This window comes from Stegodyphus dumicola, chromosome 1 (genome assembly GCF_044657685.1).
Source record: "Stegodyphus dumicola isolate Sdum_Otavi_A_Nest chromosome 1, ASM4465768v1".
Taxonomy (NCBI): Eukaryota; Metazoa; Arthropoda; class Arachnida; order Araneae; family Eresidae; genus Stegodyphus; species Stegodyphus dumicola.
This window is the reverse complement of record NC_140768.1, coordinates 135,277,029-135,302,020: the sequence shown is the minus strand read 5'-3', so window position 1 is coordinate 135,302,020 and position 24,992 is coordinate 135,277,029. Positions and strand designations below refer to the sequence as shown.

General features: G+C 30.8%; 1 protein-coding gene across 4 annotated transcripts in view; it reads right to left on the bottom strand.

Moving 5' to 3' along the window:
• The window catches only part of LOC118191000 (dipeptidyl peptidase 9), a 101,966-nt gene that overhangs the window by 35,772 nt on the left and 41,202 nt on the right, over positions 1-24,992 (bottom strand). For all 4 annotated transcript variants that reach the window (XM_085821035.1, XM_085821027.1, XM_085821043.1 and 1 more), the window contains 7 exons: positions 16,770-16,941; positions 14,885-14,998; positions 13,617-13,733; positions 6,793-6,854; positions 5,589-5,689; positions 1,069-1,237; positions 68-227 (listed from right to left, as the gene is read on the bottom strand). In XM_085821035.1, coding sequence (XP_085677161.1) covers positions 68-227; positions 1,069-1,237; positions 5,589-5,689; positions 6,793-6,854; positions 13,617-13,733; positions 14,885-14,998; positions 16,770-16,941 — 895 coding nt within the window. The remainder of the gene's footprint in view (positions 1-67; positions 228-1,068; positions 1,238-5,588; positions 5,690-6,792; positions 6,855-13,616; positions 13,734-14,884; positions 14,999-16,769; positions 16,942-24,992) is intronic.

Here is a 24,992-nt window from a genome sequence, read left to right as displayed (position 1 = left end):
TGTTTGTAAAATAATATAAACAAAAGTATAAATTATACTATACTATCTTTCAAAACAAATACTTTACCTTCCTGAATAAATGCAGTATCTGTAACTTCACAGTCACCTCCAAAAATAAGTTCTATAGCTATAACATACAGATGCCTATAGCCAGTTTCTTCACTAGCCCAAAGAAATGTGATTTCTCGACTATTGTCTTGTGTGAAAAAATATAAGATATCATGAACCTACATAAAAATTTGAAAACTGCATGTCAGTTTTCATTTTATAAAAGTTGAGCAGTTTCAAATAAATTATAAAACCAATAATATATTATAAGATTTATTCTTTTAATTTACATCATAAAAATGCCACATAAACTATTTTAGCATAGAAACTATAACAAATAACAATAATAAATAAAACTACACTTGAGCTTAAGAGTAGCTTATTTTAAAGGGTAAGTGCTTTTCAGATACAATGCAAAAACTTATGGCACAGCAAAGACATAAACCAACAATGAATGAAAAATAATAAATGCAATTTAATGTTGCAGAAGGATACAATAGAAGGATACAATAAATTATATAACATAATAAAGAAATATACATTTAGATTATCAGTATTTTTGCTTCAGTTTTAGCCAGTATAGCATCAAATTAATTAACACACAGAACTCTGTATTTTTATACACTTTTAAAGAACAATTATATGACCAAAATCAAAGCAAAAGGTGTTATTCTACAGTTTCTCACAAAATAAATTTGTTGTATTCTGCAATGCCCTCTTTCTACCTCTCTCTCTCTCTTTTCTGAAATTTCAGTAATTTAAATAAAATTTAATAAAACAACTCACACAAAGTAAAATATTCTACCACCCTTCTCCCCTTAAACTAAAAGGATATTTGAACTAAATACACTGTTTAGAATCTTGAGAATAACAAGAATTTTTGAAAGAAAATCTCAAGACACAAATTTTGCATATCATTATAAGCATCAGTTACCAAAAAAGGAAAAAGGGAGAAAAAAGAATGATGATAATAATAATACAATAATATAATCTCATTTCTCTGAATAATATTATACTTACATTAATCCAAACAGTAGACTTTTCTTCATAAATAATTTGTACAACAGGATTGTTTTCAACATGATTTGTTAAGAAATCTAAAGAGGGGTCACTTGACACAAATGAAGACAGTGGTAAAAGAACTAACTGTTGATGGCACTGTTGGCGATCTAAGACTTGAGCCCAAACACTAAGCAAAAATTACAATCAGATTTTATAGCCAACTCTAAAATTAAATATTTATTAATGCTTTATACAAAAAGGATATAATTACTATATGAAGATTTAAATTAAATTAAAAAAGAAGCAAGGAATTTTTTAATTTTTGCAACTCCTAACAGAAAAAATTTTTAACCTCAAACGTTATCAGAATTGATATTATTGAAAAAATAGATTAATGAGGAATAATAAAAACTTATTGAAAACCAAAGTCTCTCCCAAGACAGACATTATGAAAGATAAATCTCTTTAGACAAAGATTTTAAAAGAAACATTCAAAAATATATAGTTGATACAGTCAAAAGTCGTTAATCCGGACTCGTTGGGACTTCGGCGATTCTGGATTATAGATCATCAGTTTAAATCTCGTATGATGGCATGCAGAAATTCTAAAATTAAAAATATGAAACCATAATTTATGAAATAAAGAACAATTATGATCTAAAGGGTATCAAAAAAAAAAGCTTAATATTTATTTGTTTACTTTACTAAACATTTCTTTCAATGTAAGTTGTTTAAGTTGCTTCGTTTTATGTGATAATACTTTCTCTTTAATTCTATAAACAGACATAATTTCTTGTTCAGTTACAAAGTTCCGCTGTTCAAGTCCCGTTAATTGCTGTGCCGAGAATACCGACTAACTTGTCAATTGAAATTTTTTCATTTCCACTAACCTCTCTGTGACATTCTTCATGTCTTTATCCATTTTTTGCAGCAATTTCACTTTTTGTTTGTTGGACATCGAAACATACTTTCGTTTTGTAGATCCTTTGGAAGTTCCAGCATCGGAAATTCTATTTGACATAGTCGAAAGTTAGAGTTTACTTTTATAAAATTGTTCTTACAGTCTGCAAAAAATGATAAGCGGGATCCAATTCGAAGATTAAGGAACAACGCAATCATTAACATTAACTGAAATAGATAATTAGATAATTTTAGCTTACACCGTCCGTTATACATTAAATGCGCAGGCGAAAACGTATTCTGCACTTGCGCACACGCATATGCGCAGTAGTCAAGGTCTTACGCGCACGCGTAAAACGCCTGTGCGCATGTGCCAACGCGGCACATACGCAGAAAGTTTTTAGCTTTGAGGTCCGGATTATAGATCATTCCGGATTATGGGTGTCCGAATTAACGACTTTTGACTATATTATGAAAATCTTGAAAAAGGTTTACCTATATAAAGAATGAGAAAACTATGATAAGAGCTAAAGTATCACATTTAATGGTCCCCCCCCCCAAATTTGTTTATTTAATTACAGCCTTTTGAATTTTCCACAAGTATAAAATCTGATTATTATTTCATGACAAAACATCAAATTCAAAAATATTATATGTTTGGTTTACATATAAAAATTTTTATATCCCCCCTTTTTTAATCGTCATTTCAGATCTGCAACAAAAGGAAGAATTGTTATCTGCAAACTATTCATTAATATTTAATTGATAACAGATTATAGATGATAATTCAAAAGTACCAGCTGGTTTGGTTTGGTTTAGTTGATTATGGCAAAGCATATTAGGGCTATCTGCCTAAGGGGAGAGGTACCTTTCTGGAGGACTTTCTGAAGAAAACTGGCTTCTATACATATTACACATGAGAAAACCATGAAAAGCCCATGCAACCAGTCCATTCACCTAGAATCAGGTCAGAATTAACATTGTTCAGTGATTTTACTGCTCAACAACTGGTGAGTCAAAAGTACAGCATTAATATATATTGCTGCTACTTACTTCAAAAATTTTCTGTCAATATGAGGGGGTTACAAAAAGTTTCAATACTAGCTCTGCAGACAAGAAACTATTTTGTCTCAGTGGCAGATCTGAGTTCCATACAAATTTCATGTTCACTCTTTGTAGAAACTTAATGTTGTATCACGAAAAATGTAATGCACAACAGTACAAGCTCCACAATACAATGCTCTTGGCATACTGATTTATGAAAGTCGGTGCTCCCCATGACTATGCATATGACCTTGTGGCACTACCGCTTGGCATACTGCAGAAATAGTCTTAAAACGTTTTGGTACCATCTCATATCATTGTTGCTTGTTTTGAATGTTACTTCTGTTGCAGATCTATGCTTCATAAAATTCTTTGATTGATGTGCTAGATGCCTGAAATAGCTTCTGGGTTGTTGGCATGGGCATTTGACAAAGTAATAATTGATTCAGAAGTCAAACAACAAAAATCAGCGTTAATTCACAAAATTTTCACAGGACTAGTTTCGATGGTTTTACCGAACCATCATCTTCAGCTGCAAAACCGCAAATGAACAAGATAGGAAATAATGTTTAGAACAAACACATTTTGTTTTCCAAAATAAATATTACAAGCAAACTGAGGGAATAGCCATGGGAAGCCCCCTCAGTCCCATCCTGGCTGATATCTACATGCATTATTATGAATCAAAATTGTTTGAAACTTTAAACTTCCCGGCATGGTTCCGCTACGTAGACGATACTTTTACCCTGTTTGAAGGTAATAAAGATGATTTAAATAGAGTTCTTTCAACAATGAATTCTATTGATCCTGCTATTCAGTTCACTTTTGAACTTGAGACTTGCAATTCTCTTCCGTTTCTCGACATTCTGGTCACACGTAACACATCCAACTTCAGTACTACAGTTTACCGTAAACCTTCATCGGTTTGCCTTCCACCACACTTTAAATCATGTCATCCGACTAAACAAAAGTTAGCTTCATTTTATTCCTATGTTTTCCGTGCTCTTCAAGTTTGCTCCTCCAAACTAGCCCTTGATGAAGAACTAAATTATTTAAAAGCAATAGCTATTGACAGGGGCTTTTCACCCAACATTATTAATCAAGCAGTTAAAAAATTCTCATCTCAACACACTAAAAGCCACACTCTTATTTTAGGAGATTATAAAAATTCTGTTGTCATTCCCTTCTTTCCATCAATTAGCTATAAAGTTGCACATATTTTGCAGAAATTTAACTTTCGGGTTGTTTACTCTCCCATCAATAAAATTCCAACTTCTATACTCAAGGACCCCATTCCGGATATGAATTCCTGGGGTATTTATAGGATTCCTTGCCAGTGCGGTTTAATTTACATTGGCCAAACTAAGAGAGCCTTAAAATTTCGCGTCAAAGAACATGAGGCATATGTTAGAAAAAAGGAAACACAGAGGTCTTCTGTTGCTCAACATTGTTGGTCCGAAAATCACACTTTCAATTTTTCTGCTGCCAAAATTATTCAAAAAACATCTTCCATTGGAGAACTGGATTTTCTAGAGGCATTTCACATTCATAAAAATCTTTCTGTTCTAGTTAACGATCCTAATTCCAATCCAAATTTGCCTTCGGCTTTTAGAGAAATTATGTTTTAGTTCTGGTTTCGCCAACAGATGGCGCCACTTGCTTATTCTTGTCCAGGCTTTCTTATCTCATCTAAACATTATTTCCTATCTTGTTCATTTGCGGTTTTGCAGCTGAAGATGATGGTTCGGTAAAACCATCGAAACTAGTCCTGTGAAAATTTTGTGAATTAACGCTGATTTTTGTTGTTTGACTTCTGAATCAGTATTTATCCGGCGTGTTATTGTGTCTTAAAGTAATAATTTTTTAATGTAAACATGTTTCAAATGAGCTAATCTAAAATTTTATTACATATATTTACTGAGAAGGGGAAGATGGTCACGAATTTTGTACCCGAAGGTATTCTTTATTAGGCTTCTCATACTAGATACAATTGTGCAAAAATGAAATGTACAGTTGCAGCCATGGAGATAGGTCTGTAAGTTGAATGTTATCCCTGGTGATAAATTTACAACTAATTACAAATGAAAAATGAAGTCCCTCACCATTATTCATTAGTCATTACCAAAATCAATGCAGCTTAATGCTGGTATGCATGATAAGTAGGAATAACAAAATAAATTTGTTTGTTCATTAACTTGGTTCCTTTTGTTTGACAATTTAGTGTTATAAATTTACATAATTTCCTTCATTCCATGGATCACTATCCAATATATAACAATGTAATTGCCATAGAATCATTTTTAAAGTACTTTTTATGGGTGAAGCAGTTAACCACAAATGAACTCAAATACTTACATACCCAACTTAATACTTATTACCTTGCTCTGCTTGAAAATTTGTTTTCCTCAAAAACCATTTATAAGCAGTTAAAGCATATGTTTTAATTTAGAAGAGTGTGTTCTACAAAATACATTTAAATCAGAATAATTTTTAATTCTTATTATTTTGCATTTAGCACAAATTATGCAATAAAAGCATCCTAAAGAAATATAATAACAGAATAGAATTTTTTTCAAATTATTGAAATAACTTACTGCCTACCATCCGGCGTCCACCCAGCTCGGACAAGATATTCCGCATTAGGGCAAATGGTTTGCAGACTTTCACTCGGATGTAGTTCTGACAAAACTTCTATCTAAGAAATACTTAAGTTTATTATTTAGATATTAAAATACATAAATATTGCTCCTTATGTAACAGAAAATATCCTTGATGCTTCAAAAAATTAACTTTAGTTTACATTGAGTCAATACATTTCAATAAATCAAAACCTGTCTTGTGTTTGTTCATTCCAAAAAAAATGCTAAATGTAAAAAATCCAATGCCATTCAATATAGTTTTATTTTAGCAGAAGTATTTTCAGTAATTCAATACAGCATCTTCTTCAGTTGCAATTAAATGAAAGACAATTACCACAAACAGAAACAAAGATTGATTAATTTTTAAAAATTTACTAGTTGGTTAACAACAATGCTGTAAAAAAAAATCAATACCATTTAATGTAGTTTTTATTTTAGCAGAAGCATTTTCAGCTTCAATATAATTATCATTTTCAGTTGCAACTAAATCAAAGATAAGTGTCACAAAGATTGACGGATTTTCAAGAATTTACTAGTAGCTTAACCACAGTGCCCTCTAAAATAATGGGAGAAAGAAAAATAACAAAAGGAAACACAGCAAGTAGTGTCATCTGAGAAAGGAAAAATGAAATCAGAAATAATTTGTTTACAGAAGGGTGGGAGGGAAAAAAAGTTAGAGTTTGAATCCTTCACAAAGGAAGAGTGATTATTATGAATATGGAAAGCCTTAAGGAATCGAACCAATTCAGGAAGTTTTTTAAGTGATTTTTGGCAAAAGCAAAATTCATTTTGTGGTTTTAAAAAATAAGAAGCCTTAAGAAGAGATAGTATACATTTGAAGAAATAAGAAGAGATAGTATATTATTATAAATATAAATAAGAAGAGATAGTATCATTGGCAAATTTTTACAGAACATAACTATCTACATACAATTATAATATAAAGAAATTATTTCAAAAAGGATATTTTGAAATATGCAATTACAATTACTCTTCAATATGCCAACTAAAATTATATTAATCAAAAGCATATTAAAAAAAAAGGTAATATTTATTTCCAATTCTATGCTTTGATTTTCGCTACTGCTCAAAATGTTCAACTTATTTAAATTTGAAGAATATAAATTCTATACAATACAAATTAAATATAATTTCAGACCTGGTTTGTTGGGGTAACAGTAAATTGCACTATTTTGACTGATGACTTAGCATTATTTGTTCCTAAAATACAAACATTTTAGTAGTTAGTAATTAAACTAAAACATAAAAATTTCATTCTATTACATATTATATTACATTTCAGGTATAAAATAATAAAAATAATGTAATGATGCTAAATTATTGCAATCCTAACTTTTAAATACAGCAGAACCTTGATCTATCATTTCTTACAATGACTGCTTTCCCTAAAATATCATTCAACAATTCTTGCCTTAAATGAAATTCTACATGAATAACATTATTTATTCCCACATCTATCATTCCTCAAATTATTCACTGCATTTATATTTGTACATTGCATTCAACAAGTACATTTTAAAAATGGCACCCAGCTTTGCATCCACATTTTTAGTGTTATTTCCAAATGTTATTTTATAGCAAGCATTAAGTTCCTTTCTGTTAGTTTACATTATTTTACTTTTCATTAATTTTTAGGCATTTCAAAGTTAGCTTTCAAATTGAACTTGTATAGAATATGTGAAAAGGAAAAAAAAAATCAATATGAAATTATAATTCTCTATTATTTATTTTTTTCTAATTTTAAAGTAACCACAGAAAATTCTGCGCACAAAGAAGTGACATGGGTCATTAAAACAAAATCTAATTACTATACATTACTAATTTACAACGTGACATTTACCCGTCTTTTTTATTTTCCCGCATCTTTGTTTTTCTTGACCATCATGTTTCATTGAAAAATGATAGACTGAGGTTCCATTGTATTCAGAGAAATGCACCTGAAACAGGTATTAAAAATGCAATAGTATATTTCTTCCTCTTACATGTTTTTCCCTTCAGCTTTTGCAAAATATCATTTAAAATTTCTGATTTATAATAATAAAATATGCACAGATAGTAAAAGACACTATGCATGTAAAATGTATATTATTATCTATATATGGTTTCATAATGAACTGAATGCACATGGAACCAATGACAGCTTAATAAGATTTATTTTCCAGAACGAAACACTTTACAGCTCTAGAACTTTTCATAAAAGTATTTGCACAGCTCTTTTCAGTATGACAGAGCACAATCAGTAGTATATACTTCAAACTGCTAAGAACGTTAAATACAAGACAGTAAAAAAGCCTCAAATGCATAAATTCGCACAGTGATCTCTCAGTATTCTGAAATCAACTCTAAAATGATGCTAGCTCCAGTTTTATGTAATTTCCTCCATCGACTAAAAAATTTCCAGTACCTTCGATTTCTCAAAACTGCTAGAAGGCATATACAGTTACACAGGTATAGGACCAAAATATTGCCAAATTAATGCGAAGTTTCATGATTTCTCACCAAATTTGGCGATAAAACCATTGCCAGCCTGGAGCTATTTAGCAAATTTGGCAAGATAGCCATTTACCTGAATGTTAAATAGGCTTGCCCCTGTACCCTTTTCTGGCAAAGTTTTGGTTTCTTGAGGCCTTTCATGTTACACTATACAAAAGATACTACAATTTACATATAATTTTACTAAAATTACATAACAATATTATTGAAACTAAGAATGTCTTAAAAATACAGAAGGCAATAAGGTTTTTGCATCTATTTGTATGCACTTTTTAAAATGCCCATATTCTTTATTTAAGTACTCCACTCAGAAAAATGGTACATAGCATAATTTTTAGCCTCTAAAATTTCAAGAGTTAAAATCAGAAAAAAAAAAAGAGAGAGAGAATAATCATATAAATACAGTATACTCAAATAATTTATAGCAGTCCTTTTAGGGATAGGGAAAAAACAAAAGATATTATATCAAATGATTGTTCTATAGAGTGCAGCTTGAATGAAAACAAAAAATGATATAGGTACAAGCTATTCATTAAAATTTGAAATAACCAAACAATGAATTCACTTTTTAATTTTAACCCATAGTTTAAATAAATTTTCAAATTATTAAAATTTTGTTAACTAGAAAATTTTCACTTAAAAATTTCTCCTTATATTAAACTTAAAAATCAGAAAAACAATAAAAAAAATTTCTTTTTAATTGACATAAATAATGTCAAATTTTATTGATAAATAAAATTCTTTTTACATAAATACAAGTGTAATATTATAATCAAAATAATACTCTATAAAATCATTCTCTCTTCCAGGTAAGAGGAATTTTGGGAATTAAGAAAACTACACAGAAATTAGCTGGATATATTTTTTTCTAAATTTGTGTGCTTACTTCTTTCAGGATATACCTATCACCAGAAGAAAAATCACATTTTACTTCTTTCAAGTAGTGAATGAGGTCATTATGATGCAATATTGGCATTCAAACTCTCTTTATATCAACAGAAAAACTATATTATGCAAATGAAAAATCGGTCTAAACTTCCTTATGATTTATTATATGAGAACAGATTGTTAAAACAAGAGTTGCATTAATGTACTTAGACTGCATTTAAAAATTATAGCATTATTTTTAAAAACTGAATTTTTTATACATTTATTTTCTTTTAGTACTTGTTTCAGGTGCGTTTTTCAAACATAGTTCTCCAATGTTAATTACATTTTATTAAATGAGTTGATGCAAATGCTGCTATATATTAAACAAGATAATCACAGCAGAATGTAATACAATAGTAGCATATAGTAAAATGTGACTTAAGAAACAATATATTAAGTATCCCTTTCATATTTTTTAAGCATCCAATTTTTAAAATATGTGTTTAGTGCAGAAAAAATTACTTAAAAGATAAAGAAATAACAGTACTTTTCCGTTTTTCCAGCAAAGGTGATGAAGTCGCCAATAATGGTACAACTGATGCCAAACAGAATATCCTCGCTGGTAACCTTTTGTGCCTCATTCTCAAAATAAGTCACAGCTATTTCTTATCAGATTGGTTGTTTCTTTCAATACTGGCTTACAATTACATAGAATTTTTACCAGATAGTTCAATTTTATGCCCCAAGGTCCTGGCCCTTCACGGTAACTAAGTCAATTAGAATGCAATCACACCCTACCCCCGAAGGCGAAAATATAGAAAAGGCAAAGTCAAGGTTTAAATTCATCAATTCTAACGAGAATGCACTAGCGAAGTAAAGCACTGAGGTTTTACATAATTTCTGAGTAAGCTATTCGTACGAATTGAAATAATTCTTTCATTTAAACTTGTATTCCAAATTAAGATATAACTTGAAATTAATGTAGATAATTACTAGGATAATTAGATTTTTGTAGCATAGTTTACGTGAGATGAGATCACTTGGGGTTACGTGATATGAACCGGAGAATAAGGATGTTGAACCTAGTAAATAGTAAAACCTATTAATAACATAGTAAATAGCATAGTAAATTCTTAAATTAATGTCTTTTGAAAAATTTATTGTCTTTATTTATTGGCTTTTTAAAAAATTTTAAAGTACTGTAATTTCGGGTAGATAAGCTGCGGCTTATAAGTGTTTAAAAGCTGAAAATTTAGGTTGGCAGCACATCTGCCGGAGCAGCGTATCTGAGGGAATTTTATTTTTTTTCTGTCCTTAAAACTTCACTAATTCAGATCGTAAGTAACGCGGAAGTAAGGCGATAAGAATTCGCTGCAATAATTCTAACCCCAGATTGCGCTAAGGCAGTGCAATGAGTCCAAACTCCCTTAAGGTAGGTGGCGCTCTCTGTAAAGATACTGTAATGCATGTACTTCTTCCTAAACTCCATGGTTTTCCCCATGTTTTCCTATGACTTTTTGTTTTACTGGCAACAGCTACGTTTACTTGACAAGTGCTGTGTTCATTCATACACGTTTTTACTGCTTTGTAGCTTGCATTTTGTTTGCCTTATCATTTGTGCTTTAAAAATACAGTCAAAAGTCGTTAATCCAGACTCGTCGGGACTTCGGCGATTCCGGATTATCGATTTTTCCGGATTATAGATCATCAGTTTAAATCTCGTAAGATGGCATGCAGAAATTTTAAAATTAAAAATATGAAACTGTAATTTAAGAAATAAAGAACAATTATGATCTAAAGGGTATCAAAATTTATATAAAAAAAAAAAAAAGCTTAATATTTATTTGTTTACTTTATTAAACATTTCTTTCAATGTAAGTTGTTTAAGTTGCTTCATTTTATGTGATAATACTTTCTCTTTAATTCTATAAACAGACATAATTTCTTGTTCAGTTACTAAGTTCCGCTGTTCAAGTCCCGTTAATTGCTGTGCCGAGAATACCGACTAACTTGTCAATCGAAATTTTTTCGTTTTCACTAGCCTCTCTGTCACCTTCTTCATGTCTTTATCCATTTTTTGCAGCAATTTCACTTTTTGTTTGTTGGACATCGAAACATACTTTCGTTTTGTACGATCCTTTGGGAGCTCCAGAATCAAAAATTCTATTTGACATAATCGAAAGTTCAAGTTTACTTTTTTAGTATTGCTCTTACAGTCTGCAAAAAATAATAAGCCGGATCCAATTCGAAAATTAAGGAACAACGCAATCATCAACATTAACTGAAATAGATAATTAGATAATTTTAGCTTACACCGTCCGTTATACATAAAACGCGCACGTGAAATCGTATTCTGCGCTTGCGCACACGCAAATGCACAGTCGTAAGAGGTCTTACGCGCATGCGTAAACGCCTATGCGCATGTGTCAACGCGGAGCATGCGCAGAAAGTTTTTAGCTTTGAGGTCCGGATTATAGATCATTCTGAATTATGGGTGTCCGAATTAACGACTTTTGACTGTATTATATTGTTATGGCTCCTACTCGAAGAAAAAGTTATACAGCTGCTTTTCAGCTTTCGGCAGTAAAGAAAGCCATCAAAATTGGAAATCGTGCTGCGGCTAAAGAATTTCAAGTTGACGAGCGATGCATTTGGCGGTGGAAGTCCGAACAAGACGAATTAGAGAAAATGCCTAAGAATAAAAGTTCTCGTCGAACTTTTGTCATAGCCTGGCCTGTTTTGGAAGACAAATTAGAGAAATGGACAATAGAGCAGAGAGAAAGTGGATTATCAGTACCAACAGTTAGAATTTGCCTTCAAGAAGGTAATTGCTCAATGGGCATTAAAAATTTTGTTGGAGTACCTAATTGGTGTTTCAGGTTCATAAAGCAAAAGAAATTATTCATCCGGACCAAAACAACAGTTGAACAAAAGCTTTTAGTGGACTGGCTTGAAAAAAAGATAGCTTTTTTGGAGTACACAGCTAAGAAAATTAAAAGAACAAAATTTGAAAAGAGGGCAAATAATTAATATGGACGAAGTGCCCATTACTTTTGACTGTCCTCCGAGCAGAACTGTTCATTTGATAGGAGAAAAAACTATTTCAGTGTTAACAAACAGGAATGAAAAGACTTCTTTTACTTGTGTTTTGGTTTGTGCCGCCAATGGAGAAAAGTTAAACCCTTTGATAATTTAAAAAAAAAAAAAAAAAAAAAAAAAAAAAAAAAAAAATTCCGAAAGGAAACTTTCCAAAAGGAGTTATTATTTGCGCCAATGAAAAAGGATGGATGTGCGAAGAAGTGATGTTGTTTTGGCTGAGAGAAATTTATCGGAAAAGGAAAGGTGCTTTTTTCCAACCCCGAGGACTAAATGTTCTGGATTCAATGCGATCCCATTTAGCGGATAGGGTAGGATCTGAAGCAAAAAACTTAGCACCAATGTCTCAGTGATACTAGGTGAGCTTACAAAAATTTTACAGCCGCTAGATCTCACTATCAACAGAGCTTTCAAGCACGAACTGCGAAAGCAGTGAGAGGAATGGATGTAAAGCAGACTCCATTCCTTCACGAATTCCGGACGAATCAGAAAAGCTTCGTATGATTAGGCTGCCTTATGATAGGCATGTCGTATCAGCTTTCATTAAATCGAATTCTGTTGATGATGCAATCAGTCCGAGCTGATACAATCGCATCAGCTTTCATTAAATCGGAAATCATTGAAAAAGAAACTGAAAGTGAAGACAGTGACGTTGAAAGAAGTGATTTAGAACAGAATGATGAAACTTACCTTGATGGTCATTTGTTAAATTTATTTAAATCAGACATCGATGAGTCGGATTTTGAAGGTTTTGTATAAATAAATGTAGTTTCTATGTAGTAGAAAATTCTGTTTGTTTATCTAATTTACGTATTCTTTTTCATAATGTGGTAATTTATGCTGATAAACGGAGTTTACTGAAAACGTAAAAATAATATATTAGAAATCATCAGAGTTCGTTTTCGGCAAGTTCAAGATAAGATATTTCTTCCTTATTTATTTATATTCTACTGATTATATTTATGTTGTAAATGTTATCAATGATGATTACACCAATATGGCAGGGAATTACTGAATGAATGAATATTAATTGCCATGCTCCCGAATGTTTGGCTGCAGCGTATACGGCGGTGTGGCTTATCGGATGACCTTTTATTTTTTTCAGTCAATTATCCTGTGTGAGGCATATACCAGGGCAGCTTATCTACCCGAAATTACGGTATATTAAAATGTTTATGCGTTCAAAATAAAAAATTCTTAAGAACTAACATTTGTTAACATTTTTTATGTGTATACTGTATGTTGCCGCCAGTAAAGTCTGCTTGGCGAGATTTGCGCCAGCGAAACGGAAAAGTACAGAAATAACTCATAAGCCACAAAAGAAAGAAAAAACGTGTCAGAAAATTATACTCATTACTAAAATTATATTTATTATTACATGTCATTTTTATTTATTATCATTAAAAGAAACACATTCATTCAAAAAGAAGATTAACTCATGGAGAAAAACATATAAGAAAGACAATGGTAAAAAGTAAAAGTAAAATTTATAAATTACAGTACCTGCTCGAGGAAACCTGAAAACTTCTAATTCTTTTTCATCTCCAAAGCAAGGCAGATGAAGTATTTCTACATCACATTCATCAACTTCTTCATACATAATTCGATACACATTGCCACCTATCACACAATAATGAAAATTTCATTTTGTTTGTGTTACTGCTTAGTAATCAGAATAATTTTTTAAATGTTAAAATAAAACAGAAGATACACGACAGCCAAAAGAAGGCTTATATTCATTAATGTAATTCCATTGATGAAAAGATTTTGTTTTATATTTTTGAACTAATGCTCAATAGCAAGAGTGCCAAATAAAAAATTCTTAAGAATAAAAAATAAATTTTATTTCATTTTGTGATTTTGTTATTTCCTTTTATAATAATGCTCAATAAACACAATAACTTACATAGCATTGTATTTTAACACTTTTATATCATCAAAATACAGTAGCAGTCATTGATTACATGGATTTACATCCATGTAATCAATGACTGCTACTTTATTTAATGACTATACTAATGGCTGCTCAAACCTACAAAAAACATTTATGATTTTGTTGTTCATTTTATCATGATGCTCAAAATCAAAATAGTCTATCATATTTTTATAACATAAAAATAACATTTTAGCTCCTACATTTATGATTTTGTTGTTCACTTTATGCTAATACTCAATAACGTAATCATTTTTTTAAATATCAAAATAAAATTGCAACTACTAATAACTGATAAAATGCCAGTATTACCAGCATAAGACCACTAATAAAAAAATACCCTTTATTTATTTTTTATATGAAGTTATGAATTACGAATAATTTTTTCCATATTTTTTTAAAACAAACTTCATTTATAACTAATTTAAAGAGATCAGTCTAGCAATTCTATGTAAGTTAATATTCATAAACCACTTTTCATCTATAATTTTTCTAACATTAAAATATGCTGAAACTAAATAAAATCATCTTTAAGGTCTTTCAATAATACTTCTGTGTATTTAGGTATAAACCACACATAGGAAAGATTTAAATTGTAATAATAATAAATCATACTGCTTGATCTAACTATTTCTGCCTAATTCTTATCAATACTATTCTATTATTGTAATATATAACTATAGCAGTAATATATAACTCTTATTGTAATATATAGAAAAAGTCACAAAATAATAATATTAATATTATTATTATTCTATAATTTTATGCATATCATGTTTATTAAAAACTTGATTAAATTAATAAAATAAAGTAAGAATAAGAATCACTTTCTACAAACCTGCAGGAACAGGCACAGGCTGCCACCAATATCCAGTGTATCTGTTAAACTCCTCTTGAGTGACATAGGATGGAATACCAGCACTTACTGGATCATCAGCTATATCTGTATTACCTGAAACCAAAATTAAAGGCTCTTCAAAACCGAATGAAGAATTTAGAATTTTATATATTAACTTTTATGCATACTTTAATCAAATTCTCATTCTTCAAAAATTTACTCATATATATATATATATACACACTCTGCATACTTCTTACTTTCTTAAGGGAAAGAAAATTTTGAGATATTTATAAAAAATGAAACAATGCAGTCTTCTTAAATACCAAAACATGACAAACTACTGTCGAAAAAATTCAACCAACATAGAAAAAAATTTTATTATTATTATTATTATTAAAATTAAATGCGCTTAAATCTCTACTATTAAATGATGAAGAATTTGCATGTATGTATCCTTCTCACTTTATGGAAGTCATCTACCTGAACATATATACACCTTAAAGCCCAAATTTTGAGTTTTTAATTGGTTTTTATTATTTATTTCATATTTTGCATGAATTAAATGCACTTTTGATTCATAGCTCAGTGATTTAAAAGCTTTAAGTTGCTACTCTGGGAAGCATAAAATATTTATGTTTCAAATTTAATCAGAAAAATTCAAAAATATTTTTTAAAAAATGTGTTACTACTCGGCAAAATCATTTTATCTTTCGATTTTAATCACATGATGGAGAAATAACAGTGACTACAGCCACCAAATTTTGAACATATATAGTTTTCCACCTGCACATGTGCACCTCAAAGCCCAAATTTGTAATTTAAAAAAAAAAAAATAATAATAATAATAATAATAATAATTTCACATTTTCTGCGAATTTAATTAACTTTTTGCTGCTTGGCAAAGCGTAAGTTCAAATTTAATCAGAAAATTCAGTAATATTACAGAAGTACATTGAAACTAATAAAATGCAATATATTTGTCTTTTGAATTTACTCAACAAATTCCGAGATTTAAAAGATATGTTTTGCCGTTACCCGAATTCAAATATTTTATCTTCCATGCTGCAGTGGTTCTTGTTCAGCAAGGCTAAGATATTTAATTTCTTTTCACATTCACTCTGTTATTAATTAACAAACTGAGCTATTTAAAAGAAATAAATACATATTCATTCAATTATAGATACTTACTAGCTGGGCTCATACACTAGTTGGATAATAAATTCACATTCATTCAATTATAGATACTTACTAGCTGGGCCCATACACTAGTTGAATAACAAATTCATATTGATTCAATTATAGATCCTTACTAGCTGGGCCCATAGAAGAGTTGAATAATAAATTCATATTCATTCAATCATAGATGCTTACTAGCTGGGCCCATACACTAGTTGAACTTATTTCATTAAAAATCATAATATATATATTTTTTTCTTTTTGGAAACTGTTATGTTAATACACAAGACAAATCATTGTCATTAAAAATAACAGCTGTCGTACATTAATTAAATATTAAGTATATGTATGTAACTAACAGCAAGAAAAGTATACACCATTTATGTGATTAATATAAACAACAGTTGTTTAACATTACAAAATTAATAAACATGATTATTAGGAAATAGACACTGGAAATTACAGTATTACTCAATATGTTAAAACTTTAACTTCAAAGATACACTAAGCAGTTTTAACATTTAAATAATAGCATTAACTGATATAAATAATAACATTCATTTCATTTAAATACTAACATTTTCACTAATAATAACATATTTAAACCCTAACACTGAAAATAAGGGATAAAGACAGAATTTGTTCATCCAGCAGTTAAGAAAATTAGAAAAAATAATAGTAATAATAAAATAAAACTTTCTCCAACCTCTTCTTGCAAAAGTGAGCCTAACATCACATGATGAGACCACATTGTGAACCCACAAATCAAAGTTGTTGATGTAAGCAATAAGATCTGGATTCCAAGGGCACATCTGAGGGTTTAACCTTGCACTAGGTGGAACTGAGTTTTTTAATTCTCGGGGAAATAATGGTGGATGCTGCAAAAAATATTTGAAATATGAATACATAAAAGATTAAAAATTAGTTTAATATTTTAACATAATAGCCGCATTTCAAAATGCAGCGATTTCTTTTGCATACAAACAACAATTTAATTCAGTTATCGCATCAACTACCAAGATTTTCCAAGCAAAAAACTACATTCTTTTACTATAATTTTTAATATAATAATGTCAGTTAAACTTTAAATTTTGAGAGACTTATGTTGTAGAGGCATTAGAATTTTTTCAAGTCACAGAACATGATAAATCAGCAATGCTCTCGCCAGAATGTGAACTCAGGATATCCCCACTGCTACTTGTATGTGCTTCCAATAACACTATGAAAGCACAGGATAAGGAAGGAGAAAATTCCTCATACACTAACTAAATATTTCAAAAATGTCATATTTGTGCAATTCAAAAAATAAATAAATGAGCTTGAGACAAAAATAAATAACCCTTCTTTTATGAAAATTAGGAGACACACAATTTTCCTAAAGACACTGTAAGTCCAAGAAAGACCTTTATATTGTCTCTTGGGCTGTAAGTGTCCAAGAAACACCTTATATTATGTCTTATGGCAGATGGAGCACATGTCTGTTGTATGGCATATTCTAAATCATACTTATTAAGGAATTCCAGTAGGTCATGTTTCATTTACTCCTACACATGCTTGATTACGTATAGATTCGGAAAATGTATAAGCCTGGAACACAACTGCCAAATGTGGCCAGCTAGAAATGACCCCTCCAAGACTACCAGAAAGAATGTGAGCACATGTGGTCATATATGCTCATCTGCATGCTGCTAGGCCGTTAATGTGCCACAAAGCACTATTATGGCAATCTGGCTGTTGCAGAATATACTTTCCCATGCCATAGTGCTGCATATCTAGGCCACTCAACAGAAAGGATGGAACAGTATCACTGGTTAGGATATTTCCACTATTTTACAGTAATACTAATTTTTATACAATGGTCATCCAATCCCAAAATGAAAAGTGGCTCAATGCCGTTATTACATACCTTTCTATGTTGCTTTAACCTGCCATCATCAGAACCAACAATGTTCCAGCATAAAGCCAGCGTATGCAAAAGGTACTGGTTTAGCAGATTTGCTTTATGGGTGAATCTCTCAATGGTTTTTCATACCCATGAGTTGCTTGCAGCTACCAGTAAAGCGGATCAGGTCACCACTGAATATGCTTGGTGAATGATTCTTTGACCTTTTCTACAAGCTGTCTGTCTAGTTCTTCCTGAGCAGATCTGTAGAGTGTGGCTTCCTTGATCTGACTAATGTTGCCATCACTGTCAGATGGCATGCCTGAATAATCCATGTGATGGGCTATACGAAACACCAAACAACCACCTAATTTTCATTCCAATGATAAAATTTTCTGGAAATCTGTCAAGAGCAAAAATCGCTGTTTTGTACATCAATAACATCTTTCTGCTTTTGTACATATGACTGTATCAGCCAATGTTTTTAAATGGAATTGACAAGATAGTGTTATCAAAATCTGCTAGTTCAGGATTGCAGGGACTACAGGGAGTGTGACCATTGTCTGATTGCACCAAATTTACATACCAATATGTATTCTAATTGTTTCCATACCAATATGCACCATTTTCATTGATGTGGCATGGTTTCTCAGATAAGTATTAATTTTGTTGATTATGAGTATGTAAACAATGTAGCTTTTTTTTTTTTTCAGACTAAAAAAATATTTGAATGCTCTGAAATATGGGCATTTGTTGGATCTGTAAGTCCAAATTTCAGAGTATATTAATAAATAACCAAGTTTACATATATATAAAACCAATAAAATATAAATTTCCTTAAAAGCACAAAAATAAAAGTAGGTTTAGTTTATTTTAAATCTTTTTTACATCTAATTAAAATAATAAATTTGCTTTTAGGTACCATTCACTTCTAAAAATTAATTATAAAGAAATCTTCACAAAGCATATACTCAAATTATAAAATTCACATTGAAAAGAATTTATTTATTTTTTAATTTCAAACATAATGAGTATAATCTTACATTAAAAAGATTTAAAATCGCTTTCCACTTGTCCCATTTCATTTCAAACATATCAGTATAAATATAAATTTTGTAACCACTTTCAAAAATGTTTAATGTGATATATATATATATATATATATATATATATATATATTAATCTTCATCATTACACAGACTGCTCTTAAATCAGTATTACAGAGTAACAAAAACAAGTCCTAGAAAATTTAATTATTTCTTAATAAATAAGTAAACATAACATTAAGCATCTTTTTGTTTCATGTAGAAAGATGCTACTATGAAAAATACACCTTTGCTTAAAATGCTACTATATATTTTTCACATCTTTAATTTATTAGATAAGTTTAAATATTGGCATTTTACATTAAATAAAAGCAAATTACAGATGTTGATTACAGTATAATTTAATCTACACATTTTCATTACTAATACACCAAAACTAAATGCCTGGAATATTGACATACATCAATTTTGTATGCCATATTCATACACAGCACTTTTTTGATTAAGATTCCATATTTAAACTTCTAACAAAGAACCATGATATATAGCAAAATTATTTCATTCAAAGTAATTCTGCATATACCATTTAATTCAAGATGAAGCAAAATTAATAAAAATATTATGTAAACTTATTAAAGCTACATAAACTACCTTTTAGCAAATTAACATAAATTTTACTTTTAATTTTTAAAAAATAAGAGAAAGTATAACCTAAAAGATCACATTCCCATTTGTTCCCATCAAACTGCATCTTTCAGAAAAAAAAAAAAAAAAAAAAAAAAAAACAATTTTGTTTTAAATTTTCATTTACAAAATCATCTCTATTTTCTTTATAGAAGAGATTAACTATGATACTAAAAATTAATTCACACAGACACATTTCATTTAGTGCAGCAACGAAAATAATCTTTTAATGTTGGATGAAAAATTTATACTTGTTTTCTCGAGGAAAAGGGGTGCATAAAATTTAAACAATTCAAAATTCTGAAAATTAAAAATTAATTATTTTATAAAGGAGAACAAGCACAAGTTGTCAGTACCTTTAAGGACAAATTTAAAAGCTGCCAAAGAGAGAAAAACAAATCCCCCCCCCCCCCCGTTCACAAGTTGCAATGAACTGACAACTTTTTGTGGGATGCAGATATCAGAAAGCATCATAAAATTTTCTGTGTAACTTACCAAAAATAATGAAAATTATAAAGAAGGGTGTGAGTAACCAGATTGTCAATAAACTTTAGAACATTCTTGCCAGAACTCAGTTATAGGCTTGCTCTTTTAATGATAAATCACACTTTAGTTTTAGTAAAAAGCAGTATTAGATCTTTCAAAACACAAACAGCATTTGTTTAAAATCAGTTTCAACCTAAGACTGAATTTTGTTTAATTTTAAAGCAAGTGTTCATGACTTGCCAAATTAAGATATTCAGCAATATTTCTTTTTATTTTTTCCTCCTTTTTAATTATGGTACAATCTTCATAAAATGATCCTCTATGATTCAACACAATTTTTGTCTTAATGGACATCGTTGTCTTAGATTAGTAATAATCAGTTCTATTATTTAATTATATTCTCAGAAATACTGATTACTGTCAAAGGTCTTAACAAACTCAAAGATTTAGAACAAATAAATTTAAGTGTGTTTTTTGTTTGCACATTAACCAGGATAAATTGATTTATGTGTTTGATGCTACCAATACTAGAGAAAGGTCAAAAATCGACAACCTTATGTTTAAAATGGAAAACTTAATAATAACTGAAATGAAAAACAGCTTGTCAAACAGCAAGAACAAACAGAACTTAATATACAGTCAAAAGTCTTTAATCCGGACTCATCGGGACTTCGGCGATTCCGGATTATCGGTTTTTAGATCATCAATTTAAATCTGGTAGGATGACATGAAAAAATTATAAAATTTAAAAAAAAGTTTAATATTTATTTGTTTACTTTATTAAACATTTCCTTCAATGCGCGCTTGCGTAAAGCATACGTTACGCATAGTCGAAATTAGAAAATTGAACCGGAAAACTATGTTATATGTATTCGGGATATTTATAATGACGAGGAAATTGATTTAAATCATATTGGAGTACATTGAGATGAAACACTACATTTAGTAAGGAATTATAAGTCGAATAAAATAAAAACATCTGCTCTAAAGATAAGGATAGTGCTGACAGATCAATTTCCAGTTCACTGCACACCGCGAATTGTGCAATTCTTTGACCTTGTTATTTTGGTTTTGTGTAGCGGCCATCTTGAAATTCTGCCTTGCTGTCCAATTGGTAATTTTTGCCAATGGCACCCTTAAATACAGAATTGAAACCATTCCCTTTAAATGCATCCTACCCAAGTACCCTGATGTGTCTCCTATGGATTACTGTGCATTTGGACTTTAAAAACAAGCTCTTTATAAGCGGCATCTCAAAACATTGGATGGACTCTGGAAGATTGTAAAGGAGGAGTGGAATAAAATCAACCTTGCTGTTTAAAGGAAAGGAATTTTATCTTGGAAAATAAGATATCATATTTCAACAAAAGGGCTATCGGTCTGAACATATTAGAAAATAAAATTCTTAAGTTTTTTTATAGATAAATCTTTGCAAACTTGTTATGAAAATGTGTGAACACCCTCAGTAGTATCCACTGTGAGACTAGCAAATGCTTTCTTCCTTAACTACCTAACTGTTCAAAATAAGAATTCATGTATAGATTTTTGAAAATCTCCACAACAAAGAAATACTCAGCTTTGAGAACTGCAAAATCAATTACAGTGCAATTTCATACATTCAGAACTTGACTGTTGGTCAAATATGATGCTATAGTTTCTTATTTAATTAACCCCTTAACTGCCGCGGGCGTATATATACTTGCTCAGCCGATGCGTTAACTGTGCCGGGCGTATATATACGCCCTTCCAAAATACTATCATTTGCTTTGCGCTGCTACCCGTAAAATTATTCACAAAGCTTTGGAATGCAACACCACAACGACCTTGCCAAAGTATGCGAAGGAGGATACTATTTCAGAGAAGTGTGGGAGAAATTGGAGAGAGGGGTGTGTCTAAAGCGGTGAAAGTAATGGCTGCGCTGTATTGGCTGGTGTTGTTTGAGTAAAGCGTATTTTTTTTATTCTGCGTCCTCCGTTTTCGTTTACTTTTTGTAGTAGGTTCCAGAAATAAAGAAAGGTATAACTGATGTTTCAAACCCATTTATCTTTTTTGAAATATTTTTTGATGATCTGCTCATGCTTCATATTGTTACTAAAACTAACAGTTTTGTAGACGAGTACATGAACCAACACCTTGCAAAACAAAAATCAAGAACAAAATCGTGGCATTCAACCAGTTCAGAAGAAATATATGTTTTTTTAAGCATACTGATTTCACAAGGTATAACACAGAAACCTGATATTACACTTTACTGGTCTAAAAATGAATTGATTGAAACACCATTTTAGGGATCTTTTTTATTATTAAAACATCATTTTTATTATACTTTTACTCAAAACATTAAATTTTGTGCATTCATTTTTTTTTCTTTTATTCTTTATTTTGTGAAAGTAAACAGTTTTTAGAAAGTAAAACTTGCACTTATTTTCTCCCTAATACATTGCATAAGTATGTGTGCCTGTGTGAAAAACCGTGGCACTGGGAAATGAATCTTGAACGTTTTCCGAGGCAGTTAAAGGGTTAAAAGCCATATGTGGTGATTTATCACATGTTGTGATCAAAGCATCATGAAATTATTTTGTGTAGATCTACAAACATTCAATGTTGGTGAAATAAAAGAAAATTTTTCATGAATATTTTAAAAAATTTTAAAAACTTGTAAGAGTTATTAAAATTTTTAGAAGCAGGAGATGTGGAAAATGAGCAATGCCCTTGCCGGGACTCAAAAAGATATAAAATACCATAACATCAAGAAGGCATGCTGGAAGGAGGGAGAAAATACCTTATATACTCCTCCTTTGAAAGAGCGACTAGGGGATTAGGGGACCCAATCGCCAAATACTGGTGGTGAAGAATAACCATCCACCGCCTTTTCGTTCAAGCACCACTGTAGATTTATAAGGCTATTTTGAAGCAGAAGACATGAAAAATGGGCAATGCCCTCACCAGGACTCGAATCTGGACCTCCCGAATACACTCTGAGTGTGCTAACCATTACACTAAAGCATGCTAAAAGGGGGCGAGAAAATACCTTATAAACTTTCAGACAACTCTGGCCCCTGTAAATTATTTAATGAAATACCATATTTAGAAAGATATAAAATTGTTGAATAATAAAAATAAATATCTAAGTATAGAACTCAAACTGAGTGAAATGCAGCATGATTCTTCCAAAATTAAAATAATCATGTTTCTTTAAAATTTCTAATGTTATTAACTGAAAACCCAGAACTGGATTAACAATTAATAAAAATAAGCTCATACTTAGAGCATCAAAGAAAGGGGGCACCACAAAAAAAATTCTGCTTCTGGCTTTATCACGGAATGGTACAGCTAAACTAAAACAGGGGAAGAAAAATTGGGGAAAAACAGGTGTGAGGCCAATCAAATTCTTTCAGCAGTTAAATCTCTTAAAGTCTTAATCCGTCCCTATGAACACAGTTTGGTGGTTATTGCAGAAACACAGCATATGGTACAATAATTAATACACTAAAAAATTTCATAACACCCACCACTAAAAGTGAGCAGTATTCTTGTGGATGTATATAAACATCATAATCACTTTAACAAAACACCAAAATAGTTTGAAACTATGACGTCTGTTTGGGTTGTTTCATTGTAACATGTTTGTAACTGAAAACTAAATATATTAAATATTTGAACTAATAAAATTCAAAGAGCTCTTTTTTTTTTTTAATTACTGAAAATGTTTTATCAGTATTCTTCTGTTGTTAGGACCAAATTCAGAAATGTATGTATGTATTGCATGTGTTCGTGTATGTACATGAATATGTACATACCTATGTATGTGTGTGTACATTTAATTTCTGAATCCAGTCTCAATAAGAGAAGAGTGTCGTTTTATCTTACACTGGCTTTAAAAAATTTGATCACATCATAAAACTACACCAGTCTTTGATTTAAGATTAATAACTATATCTAAATAGAAAATTCTTTTATTAATATACATAAAAGGAAGAAAAAAAAAGGATCCCACTCCAAGCCTCAATGAGATAATATAGTAACATGAAGAAATGCTAACTAAAATTATATCTAATTATTTTAAACAGAATAACTGCAAAAATTTATTATTACAATCAATATTTAAATAGACTCAAGAGCCAAAACATTATGATCACCTACTCAATAACGCACTGCATGACCTTTGACCTACAAAACAGCAGCAACTCATCTTGGCATGGATGCCACAAGTTCTTGGCAAGAAGACAGGTTGTACCAAATGTCTCAGCAGCAGTTAAGTGAAGTCAAAATATTCCGACATGGTGGTGTTCGAGCTGCAGCTAAAGGATATTCCAAATGTGCTTTATCTGGTTAAGATTAAGCATGTTAGGTGGTCAGGATATTAACTGAAATTCATCCTTATGCTCCTTGAACCACTCCAACACAATTCGAGCTCTGATATGGGGCACTGCTGCAAGATTCCATTTCCGGTCGGTAAAACAAATGCCATGTAAGGGTACAACTGATTCATAATTATGTTCAGATAGCCTGCAGCTTTCATAGCCTGTTCTACCACAGCTAAGGGTCCCACAGTCACCCATGAGAACATCTCCCAAAGCATAATATCACCACCAGAAGCCTGTGTATGACCTGCTGTACAGGCAGGAGGGGGGCAACAGTTTGCCTGGAAAACGACATACCCTGACACGACCATTGATGTGATGAATGAGAAATCATGATTCATATGATAATGCAACTATCTTCCACTTATCCATGGTCCAGTCTTGATGTTCCCGCTTCCACTGCAGGCATAGTTGTTAATGACACTTGGTCAACAGAGGCACACAAGTGGGACGTCTGCTACACAGTC